The 11,756-nt window shown below is 41.3% G+C and overlaps 1 protein-coding gene across 2 annotated transcripts in view; it reads left to right on the forward strand.

Moving 5' to 3' along the window:
• Nucleotides 1–9,069, forward strand: part of CHST11 (carbohydrate sulfotransferase 11) — a 201,494-nt gene extending 192,425 nt beyond the window's left edge. For both annotated transcript variants that reach the window (XM_014076146.2, XM_087723089.1), the window contains exon 3: nt 7,786–9,069. In XM_014076146.2, the coding sequence (XP_013931621.1) occupies nt 7,786–8,640 (855 nt within the window). In that variant the 3' untranslated portion in view covers nt 8,641–9,069. The remainder of the gene's footprint in view (nt 1–7,785) is intronic.
• The last annotated feature ends 2,687 nt before the right edge of the window (nt 9,070–11,756 follow it).

Consider the following 11,756-nt stretch of genomic DNA (forward strand, 5'->3'; position numbering starts at 1 on the left):
AAAATATAAATCCATTTGATCATTTGAACTGTTGAATCACAAAGTGTGTTGCACCTACATTATTTCTCTCTCCTCCCAAGGAAATTATACCCATTGTAATTTGACTCACTTACAGGTGAAAACCCTATATAATCATTTCTATGAAAGAACTTACCCAGAGCGTAAGTGGACACATAAGTGATGCTTGAGAAGGCACAATGGGATCACATTTGGAGGTCATAGACCAGAGGGGCTATAAGGACCACCTTATCTGATTGTCTCTTGAAGTCTAGCAGGGAGACAAAGTGGAGGATCTTGCATGTACATATCTGGCAAAGATGCCAGATTTCTGGACTTGCTGTGGGGTTTTATGCAATGAGTTGGGATAGGATACAAAGCCATCTAAAGTGAAATTAGCATCTTCAAATACATCAACAGAATGAAACAGTTAGGACCTGGCAGATGTTCAAAACTGATGAAAGGATTATAATGCAAGGCAGGCAATGACTATCTGCAAATGAAGTAAAATTACTGTAGGAGCAAATAACAAAAGGGAGGAAAACTAAGAAGAAAGTAAATAAAATATGTACTTGCAAGAAACATAGCAAAAACCCACTGAGGTAAAAATGAAAGGATTTTCTTTTCATTCAGAAAAAAATAGCAAGCTATGATTTACAGGAGTTTTAAACAAATAATGTTTCCCCACCCTTCAAATATGTCTTAGTTAAATGTGCCATGAAATGAATTGCCTACAACCTTGATTCTTTTTTAGTTACCGGTAGTACCTGGGGCTGTATTTTGAATTGGAACCCACACAATACTTACCTCTAGCCTTTCCAATCTATGATGTTCATAAAAATTGGGGCCACGTGCTTTGTTTCCTATCCCTAATTTAAGCACAATTGTTTAATATTTGAGACTTATCAGATGGAGCGATGCATTCAAGATCGCAAAAGCTATTAGTTAAAAGGTAATAGAAAAGCTTATTTCAGACAGGTCTATCCATGGGAGACGCACCCAAAAAGTTAACTTGGTGGCTATGACTAGACAATCAAAGCTTCATCCTTTTGTTTATTAATGCCATGTACATCAAAGGCTTTGAAGAGTGGTAGCTACCACCTTGATTTTTTTTTATTTCTTTCCATGCTGATTACATAAGTGATCCCAATTTTTGTCTCTGAACAAAAAATAAATCCATAGCAGTGGTGGGTTGCAGGCAGTACGCCCCGGTACGGGCGTACCGGTGCCTGCCGGGAACACTGGGTACTGTTCCAGTATGGTGCTCCGGAGGGCACCCCTGCCCGCCCTCCTTACCTGTATTTGAGCTCTTCGGCACTTCTGCGCACAGAGCGTACAGCGCCTGCGCGACGCTCCGCTGAGCAGCTGGAGCATCGCAGAGGCATCACAGGAGGTAAGGACGCATGTGCACACTGTGCGCTTATGCACACATGCAGCATGCATTCATGTGGTGGATGCCAGGCCCTGTTGCACCGTACCAGTTGCACCAGGATCTGGAATCCACCACTGATCCATAGGTACAGTGAAGGTAAATTGTGGTATAGGAAGATAATCTTCCTGATCAGTTTGAGTCTCCAAAGTTTTGAAAAAGCCCTACCTGTGCAATCTGCTCAGATATAAATGAAGCTTTCAAGCCAGTTTGAACCATCCAAACATTGGAATAAAAAAAAAAAAGCTATTTCTGTATCTTAAAATGTGGGAGGAGTCGAGGATTATCTCTTTCGATTTGCATATTTTCATGGGCTCTGTTTTAGGTGAGAGCTGCCATGTCACTTCAGTGCTGAAGTTTTTGGAAACTGCTAAATAACTATCGTATTGTTTCAATTAAGCCATGCAGTAAGGATCCGTATAGATAGCCCTTGATTACAGCTGTTCATTTAATGACCGTTTGAAGTTACAACGGCACTGAAAAAGTGACTTATGACTATTTCTCATACTTACAACCAGGGGTGGGTTTCTCGCCCCGTTCCAACCGGTTTGGTTGGAACAGGGCCGGCGGCGTCCTCGTGCACACGCCGGTGCACGCATGCGTACTAGCATCTGCGCAACACTCCAGCTGCTCCTGTACGATCGTGCAGGCGCTGTATGCGTCCTGTGCATGCGTGGAAGCGCAGAACTCATCAAAACCGGGTAAGGACCGCGGGCGGGCAGGCGCGCCCTTCGCCGTTCCTGAAAGTTACTTACTTCCGGGTTCGGCGACCAACCGGTTCGCAGGGACCGCTGCGAACCGGTTGAAACCCACCCCTGCTTACAACCATTGCAACATCCACACAGTCATGTGATCAAAATTCAGACGCTTGGCAACTGACTTATATTTATGATATTTGCAGTGTTCCGGGGTCATGTAATCACCTTTTGTGAGCTTCTGACAAGCCAAGTCAATGGGGAAGCCACTTAACAACAATGTTACTAACTTAACAACTGCAGTGATTCACTTAACAAGTATGGCAAGAGGGGTTGTAAAATGGGGCCAATTTCACTGAACAATTTCTCGTTTAGTAACAGAAATTTTGGGCTTAATTGTGGTTGTAAGCCAAGGTCTACCACCTGGACATGTGTCACATCTGCCTTCTTCTTGCAACTGATAGTGGATTGTGTCGTAAAAGGTCGGAGAAGAGGCATCTGTCCCTAGCTATTAAAGATATTGAGAATATTTATTTATGCATTTATCAAAACTATATGGCCAACTATCTTGCAAAAAAGTGACTCTGAGCGGCCTACAGCAAAAAACAGTGGGCATATTAAAAAAACAATTATTATTAAACGTTAGTTTCAAAATGTTTGCCAAAAAACCCTTAAGCATATTGATGCAAATTCGTATCTTCAAAAATTAGCATTGTTGCAGGGCACCTTCAATCAAAAGATCCGCTAGCTAGAAAGCTAATTTGCAATTAACTCTGTGTCTTTTTTTTAATTGTGCGAGGGTTTCTAGGTATGTCAGTAGCCAAAAAAGCAGATATGCTTCAATGTGACTTTTAATTTGTTGTCATTAAGACTTTGGATAAAGGTCATTAGGTCAGTTGTCTCATACGCACATTAGGAATGGCAGTCACATATGGCAACCATGAGCTCAAGGTGACACAGACACCGCAGCAGGAACAAAATGTAAACACTGGAGGGGGGGGGTCTACAAATCATGAAAATATGATTCCAGGACCTTGATGGCATTTACATGGCACTTTACTTTAAATGAAAGTTTAACTTTCAGATCAAAGGAATAAATTAACACAATGCAATGTGAGTATTAATTAAGGGGAAAAAGGAAAGACATTGATTGCTATTGGTAATATATAATGGCTACATTCCTGCTGCAATTAGACTTTGTGTAAATTATGAAGCCTGTTAATGGTATCAGAATGTTTATGAATGTTTGCGTGTTCATTCATACATGGCAAATAAGTGGAACTTTTGAAATGAAGGGAGAAAGGGGGGAAATGAAGATAGGTTATAATCAGCTCTTTAAGGTAGTCCAGATCAGAAAATGGGGTATTTGAGCTCTGCTTGTATATGATGAGGGGGGTGGGATAATACCTATTTTAATGGACGCAGCCAATACTAATGCAAATGTAAAAATTTGCTACTTGTGAATATGCATTCTGGATTTTAAGGTAAAGGTTCCCCTCGCACATATGTGCTAGTCATTCTCGACTCTAGGGGTGGTGCTCTCTGTTTTAAAGCCTAAGAACCAGTGCTGTCCAAAGATGTCTCCGTAGTCCCACCAAAGTGGTCCCTATTTTTCTACTTGCATTTTTATGTGCTTTTGAACTGCTAGGTTGACAGAAGCTGGGACAAGTAATGGGGTCTCACCCCGTTACATGGTGCTAGGGATTTGAACCACCGAACTGCCGACCTTTCTGATCGACAAGCTCAGCATCTTAACCATCACATACCTGGGTATTGCAATAGTCTGGTTATTAGAATATTGATAATATCAATATTTCTCCTAAAATGAAAATCAAAGTATATTTAATGGGTCACTTCTCAGTAATGTCTGAGTTATGGCATTATAGTAAGCTCAGCATGTTAGATGAAAGCAACACTTAAAAATTATAATCCCTGCATGGATGTCCAGAAGTGGCAGCAAGGGATGGTATGTGATGTCCTATGTATCATGATTTTGCACAAATAGTGTAATTTGCTATTGAATTACTGCATTGTAAATTATCAATGGCTAGTTGTGGAAACCAATCCCATTGATCAATAATTCATGGCTTAACAATAGGTTGGTCAATATAATGGAATTTAATTGGGTTAGCACAATTTTTACAACACATATTCCTGGCTACATGGAAAAGAAATTTGGGATATTCATGCTTAAACTGTTATGACTTTTGCTAAGTGATTTTTGACATCCTTTGACATCATATTGTTATATTGGCTGTTTTAATAGATTGAAACATCCATGAGCTATGTCCCAGTCAGTGGTGGGATTCAACATTTTTTTACTACCGGTTCTGTGGGCATGGCTTGGTGGGCATGGCAGGGGAAGGATACTGTAAAATTTCCATTCCCACCCCATTCCAGGGGAAGGTTACTGCAAAATTCCCATTTCTTCCTGATCAGCTGGGACGGGGGAGACAGAGACTAGATGGGGGCAGGGCCAGCCAGAGGTGGTATTTACCGGTTCTCAACTACTCAAAATTTCCACTACTGGTTCTCCAGAACTGGTCAGAACTTGCTTACCTCCTCTAGTCCCAGTATATTACAGAGTTGTTCTTTTTTGCTGCAATATCTTAAGTAACTAAATAATCTACCCCAGAAAACTTGCAGTGTGAGAAGGATTAGAGGAATAAAATAGGAAAAAGAATGTAATCCTATCCTATAATTTAACCCATTCTACAAAGGAAAATTTATTCAATTTAGAACTACAAAAATCCTTAATAAATATATCCATCTAGAAACAAAGAACATGATAAGCAAAAAGCATGTTCAAAGCCAATGGATGCTTGCCTATTTGATGTTGTGAGTCTCAGAAGCCAGCACTGATAGCAAAACAAAATAAAACAACTACTTCTGGGAAGCATGTTTTAAAATTCCTTTGGTGCCTTTCCACAAAGTTTATTTCACACGCCAAGGTCACTGACAATGAGGAAGACAAAACAATTAATCTTATGTTGAGATACATATCAACAGCAGGAGCACATACTGTGTTCATTTTCAAAGTGCTTGGAAACCAGTGTCCTCCTTCTGTTCTCAGCATCAAAGGTCACACCACGTTTTGATCTTCTTTCAAAATGAATTTGACCAGAGTTGTGGGAAGAAGTCTTTTGAGGACAAGAGAAAGATTTCTATTGCCATGTTTCACAAAGGTGGACTGAAATACTTGCAGTACCAAGTTATGGCTGCATTGTCCTTAGGAGCCCATAAAATGTGTTTGCTTCCATCTGTAGCTTCACCTGTAATTATGGCCATAAGTTCCTCTGCAGGTTGGGCAGGGCTAGGATAACAGCCATAATTATCTCATCTGCAAAAGAAACAGCCGTCCATAGAGCTGTTAGATTTCTGATTGTAGGATTTCTAGGGCAAACGAGTAGGAAATTCATTCTCATTCTTGCTTGAAATCCAAAAATCTTCTTGGCAATTCTTGGAAAACATGAGTTTTCTGCACTGGTTAAGAAATACAATTATTGTAAATAGAATGCTTTGAAAAGACATTACGTTCTGGTAAATGCCATTCCACATTTCTGCAGAACCTGATCTTCTGTACCCTTGATTCCAATACGATATCTTAGCTCTTAAGCAGGGGTGTCAAACTCAAGGCTCTTGGGCTGTATCCGGCCCATGGGGGTGCTTAAATCTGGCCCATGGGGATGGCTTGAAAATAGCAAAGTACTGGCCCGCGATGCCTCTGGCAGCCAAAATTAGGTGAGGATTAGGGTTAGAGTAACCCTAACTCTAACCCCCACACCCTATATTTGGCCTGGATGACCTCTTGAATCACCCATGCCCAATTTTGGCCAACAGAGTGCTGCAGGAGGCAGTCCAGGCCAAAAACGGGATGTGGGGGGAATCAGACAGCTCCAGACGGCCCTCCCATGCCCCATTTTGGCTGGCAAAGTACTGCAGAGGGCCGTCCAGGCCAAAAATGGGGAAAGGGGGGCCTCGCTGCCCATCCTGTCTCCCCCCCTCAAACATCTCTGGCTGGCTCATGGAGGAGGGCTACAATGCTGATCCGGCCCTCAGAGAAATCCAGTTTGACACCCCTGTCTTACAGGGAAAGCAACTTGATCTGACCAGAGAAGGGATCTTTTGTTTATAGTCTTTCTTTATCCTTCTTTACTGCCTGGGGCTGATTCCAATACATGTAGAATTAATCAAACCACAATTTCCATTGCTTCCACATAGGTAAACATCGGTTTATTTACTAACTAGAGACTGGAAATGCATCAGGATCTGATCCTCATTTGAAGTTCAGTATAAAATCTATTTCATAATTTGAAGGCAACAGGGAATTGCACTTTGATAAACCACAGATGCATCAAAATCCAGCACAGGGGAGAAAAAGGATGGAAAGAGAGCATGTTACATGCAAATTTGTCTTCTGGGTTCCCAGCTGGAGTGTAATGCAGCAACTGATAAATAGAATGCTATCATCACCAAGGGATTCTTTTAGAGCAGAGGATACACAAAGGAACTGTACCTTTTTTTCTTAGTAGAATTGCAAACAGTGTACTGTAACTTATGAACTCCAGACTTCATTTAAAAAGTATACCTATAAAGTACAAGATTCAGCATCATCCCTAAGTTGTAATATTGCTTTTGGACATAGAAGACTGGATAGATGGGTCTTGAACAAGCCACTAGTTTTCCAGGAAAGTGCATTTTTAGTAATTGTTTTATTTCAAAGTGGTAACTGTAAGTTTTGTTTGTCAATCAAACAGCAGAAGAATCTCTACAGAAGCAGCTCTAGCATAGAATTAGAAACAATTTCTGCCTGGGCAGGTGTGTCAAACTCGTATCCCGTGGGCCATATGCTTCAAGTACTGGCCACGCCACCTGCATTAGCAAAGGGGGAGGGGGAAATCACATTAGAGCCAAGGTGGCGCAGTGGTTAAATGCAGCACTGCAGGCTACTGCTAGATCAGCAGGTCAGCGGTTCAAATCTCACCGGCTCAGGGTTGACTCAGCCTTCCATCCTTCCGAGGTGGGTAAAATGAGGACCCAGATTGTTGGGGGCAATATGCTGACTCTCTGTAAACCGCTTAGAGAGGCCTGAAAGGCCTATGAAGCGGTATATAAGTCTACTGCTATTGCTATTGCTATTGCTATTACGTCACGTGTCGACAATGTGACAGCGTGAGTTTGACATCTAGCCTAAGATATAGGAACACGGTGGCTCAGTGGCTAACATGCTGAGCTTGTCAATTAGAAAAGTCAGCAGTTTGGCGGTTTGAATCCCTGGCGCCGTGTAATGGAGTGAGCTCCCATTACTTGCCCCAGCTTCTGCCAAAATAGCAGTTCAAAAGCACGTAAAAAGTAGAAAAAAAGGAATCACTTTTCATGGGAAGGCTGTTGTATTCTGTGCGCTTTCGGCGTTTAGTCATGCTGGCCCCATGACCACGGAGACTTCTTTGGACAGTGCTGGCTCTTTAGTTTTGAAACGGAGATGAGCACTGCCTCCTAGAGTTGGGAACGACTAACACATATGTGTGAGAGGAACATTTACTTTACCTAGTGTACCACTTCAGTGGGCTTTAGCAAGAAGGATAATAGACAGTATTAATAACAAGATGGAAAAATATTTTCAAACAGTACTAAGTTGTCTTTATTTGTGTTTTATTTACATAGTTGGAATTATCCAGCACTGCAATCCTTCATCAAATCCGGAGAGATCAAGTGACAGATACCTGTCGAGCCAACAGCATGTCCACCAAGAAGCGCCGTGTCCTGACCCCTAACGATCTCAAACATTTAGTGGTTGATGAAGATCATGAACTGATTTATTGCTATGTCCCCAAAGTGGCCTGTACCAACTGGAAAAGAGTCATGATGGTGTTGACTGGGAGAGGAAAATACACAGATCCTATGGAGATACCAGCAAATGAAGCCCATGTCTCATCCAACTTGAAAACCCTCAACCAGTACAGCATTCCAGAGATCAACCATCGCTTGAAAAACTACATGAAGTTCTTGTTTGTCCGTGAGCCTTTTGAGAGACTGGTGTCAGCCTACAGAAACAAATTCACCCAAAAATATAACACCTCCTTTCACAAGAGATATGGTACCAAAATTGTGAAACGCCAAAGGAAAAATGCGACACAAGAGGCTCTGCAGAAAGGTGATGATGTAAAATTTGAAGAGTTTGTGGCTTATCTCATAGACCCGCAAACTCAAAGAGAAGAGCCATTCAATGAACACTGGCAAACTGTCTTTTCTCTGTGCCATCCTTGTCACATCCATTACGACCTCATAGGGAAGTACGAGACTCTTGAGGAGGATTCCAACTACATCCTTCAACTAGCAGGAGTAGGAAACTATCTCAAGTTCCCCACTTATGCAAAGTCTACAAGAACTACTGATGAAATGACTGCAGAGTTCTTCCAGAACATCAGTTCGGAGCACCAAACACAGCTCTATGACGTCTACAAACTTGATTTTTTAATGTTTAATTACTCAGTGCCAAGCTACCTGAAACTGGAATGAAATGTGGATACCCAGAGAACGACAGAAAGCTGTTTAATTTAAGATTTTTTTTATTTGTCATCATTATGTATGAATAATTGGTTATTTTGTAAGTTAATATTTTCTCTCTCTTTTTTTTAGTAATGCTGCGAGCAGCATAGTTGGAAATTTATTATTTAAATGGTTGGTAAGGAATGACAGCCTTGTTTGCAGGGTAAGAAAATTGCAGTGACAATAGCTCTAGATGTGAGAAGTAAAAGTGCTACACTGTTTTGGGGTGGAAATGTCTCTTTTGCCCTGATTTATTTTTTTAATTCTTTTTTTTTTTTGCATTCTTAATAAATCCGAGCCTTTAGGTTATTTATGCTTACAGAATAGATTCCTCGTTAAAAGCTGAAATGCAATGCTGTTTAGGCAAAGAAAAAAAAAGAAAAAAAAGAAAAAAAGTTTCTTGTGTTCTTATTGCTGGAATTTTCCTCTGCCGTAAATATTATTTTATTATGGGAAGGGGGGAATAAATGTGCTCATAAAATTGGAAATGTTGCAATGGGCAGTAAGGCCCAGGAGCTACAATAGATTTATGGACCTTCCGATTCTCTGCTTTGCAAGACGAATAAAGAGAGGGGTGTCAAACTGAATTTCTTCAAGGGACAGATCAGCAGGTGTGGGTTCCTGCCAGTTCTAACCTCTTCTATAGAAGAGGTTCCACAAATCTACAGTGACGTTTAGAACCAGTTCCAGCTCTCTCTCCACCCGTCCGCACATCATCAAGATGAAGAGCGAGAGGAGGAATTCTGGGAGTTGAAGTCCACAAGTCTTAAAGCTGTCAAGTTTGAACACCCCTGGGATTTTTTTTCTAAAGGGTTAGGGGTGCAAGGGTCTTGTAACTTGACAGCTTTAAGACTTGAATGTTTCAAATGCCAGTTTCTGAACCAACATTTTGGTTGCTAAGCAAGAGTGTTGTTAAGTGAGTTTTACCACATTTTACAAGTTGGCCACACCCACCCAGTCACATGGCTGGCAAGCCACTCCCACCCAGTCACACATGGCCAGCAAGCCACTCCCACCCAGTCACACATGGCTGGCAAGCCACTCCCACAAAGCAGGCCACACCCACAGAAGAGGTTCTAAAAAAATTTGAAACCCACCACTGTGGATCAGCATTGTAGTTCTCTTCTGTTGGCCGGCTGGGGGGTAGAGATGTGACGGACACCTTTTGCAGCACCCTGCCAGCTAAAACAGGCTCACCATGCCCCATTTTGTCTGGCAGATTGCTGCAGGAGGCCCTCCAGGCTGAAAATGGGGTGCAGCGGGGGGTCACACATGCCCCCATATCCCATTTTGGCTGCAGAGGCGCCATGGGCAGGTGCTTTGCTATTTCCAGGCCCGCCCCACAGGCCTTGAGTTTGACCCCCTGGTTTAGACTATTAAAATGTCATACCTTTGTGCATCCAAAATACCAATAGGAGAAGGAAGGAAATGTCCTGGAAAGTGATAGCATGACTCAGTCTCTTGCCCCCTAAAGGAGACAACCAAGCCAGAGACTACTTAAAGTTGTGATTCCCAGTTATCCTTAGAGGGAATCCTAGTCCAATAGGGAATTCATCTGATCACATGCAAGGAGGCATCATCGATTGATTAGACACAAATCTTTCATAGACAGAACATTCTTAGGGCTCAGAGGTGGTATTCAGCTGGTTTTCTCCCATTTGGGAGAACAGTTGCAGTGGCTGCAAGAGACTCCACCCACCCACCCCGACATAATGTGCAGAAGGCGGTGCGCATGTGCAGACATGGCACATACGCTCACATTTGCGAACCGGTAGGGAAGGTAAGTGAATCAAATTACTGTAACTTTTTTTTCCTCTGAATGAGACTTAGGATTTCCCCCCCCCCCCCCCAGAAGTTCTGAAACAGGTCAATGCACAAAAGAATCTTTGGCTCTTTTCCTATTCAAATAAGCACAATCACTTCCTTTGCTTCATAATATATCCGAGCAATAGGACTATACAGTATCTATATAGGAGTTCTCAGATCTATACACTGCTGTTTGCATCCATCATTCCTCAATTTGGGTCTTTGGAGAAGATCATTCCACAAAAGGGGAAGAATGTGCCCCTTATGCCCCACAGATTTAAATGACATCCCAAACCTAAACTTCATGCCATAGCAAAGAATAAACTGCAATTTAGGGGTGGTTTTCCTGTATATCATGTTCTGAATTATAGCCCAATTTTAAAAGGCTCATTGCATAGCCTGCAATATTAAATAATACCTAATCTTCTTGTAGGTGGTTACCTACAGTATATACAGAGGTGAATACATCCCCCTCACATTTTGTAAATATTTAAGTATATCTTTTCATGTGACAACATTGAAAAAAATGACTACAATTGGCTACAATGTAAAGGAGTGAGCATACAGTTTGCATAACAGTGTAAATGTGCTGTCCCCTCAAAATAACACAACACACAGCCATCAATGTCTAAACTGCTGGCAGGATATTCTTAAATATTTGCAAAATGTATACTCTAGAATAACAGGAGAAAGAAAAATCCTGCATTAATGCAATTTTATCTCACTTCCAGACCTCAACAATAATTATTTTTAAAGATAGTGATATTATGATGTTATCTTTTAACATTGGGAAGAAGAAACACTGATTTTTACATATAAGTATGTTCACATACATGTACAGAGAGAGAGAGAGAGAGAGAGAGAGAGAGATTGTGACTGAATGAAATATGACTATATTGTATAGAGCAGTGGTTCTCAACCTGTGGGTCAGGACCCCTTTTGGGGTTTAATGACCCTTTCACAGGGTTCGCCTAAGACCATTGGAAAACACATGTTTTTGAAAAAATATGGAAAACATAAAATAATTTTATGGTTGGGGGTCACCACAACATGAGGAACTGTATTAAAGGGTCACGGCATTAGAAAAGTTGAGAACCACTGGTTTAGAGAGAAGTATATTCAAAATTCTACTTTGTTGGTCATGTTAAAATTATTTCTGCATTCCTACTTGTTTGATTTTAATATGCGTAATAATGATGGTTTTTTTTTTTTTTTTACAAATAGCTGTAGTAATATTATTTAGGATCCCAGTTCCCTTAAATAGTTGGTTAATGCGCTGT

This window comes from Thamnophis sirtalis, unplaced genomic scaffold (assembly GCF_051295495.1).
Source record: "Thamnophis sirtalis isolate CommonGarterSnake01/CBP01778 unplaced genomic scaffold, rThaSir2_p1.2 scaffold_9, whole genome shotgun sequence".
NCBI classification, from domain to species: domain Eukaryota; kingdom Metazoa; phylum Chordata; class Lepidosauria; order Squamata; family Natricidae; genus Thamnophis; species Thamnophis sirtalis.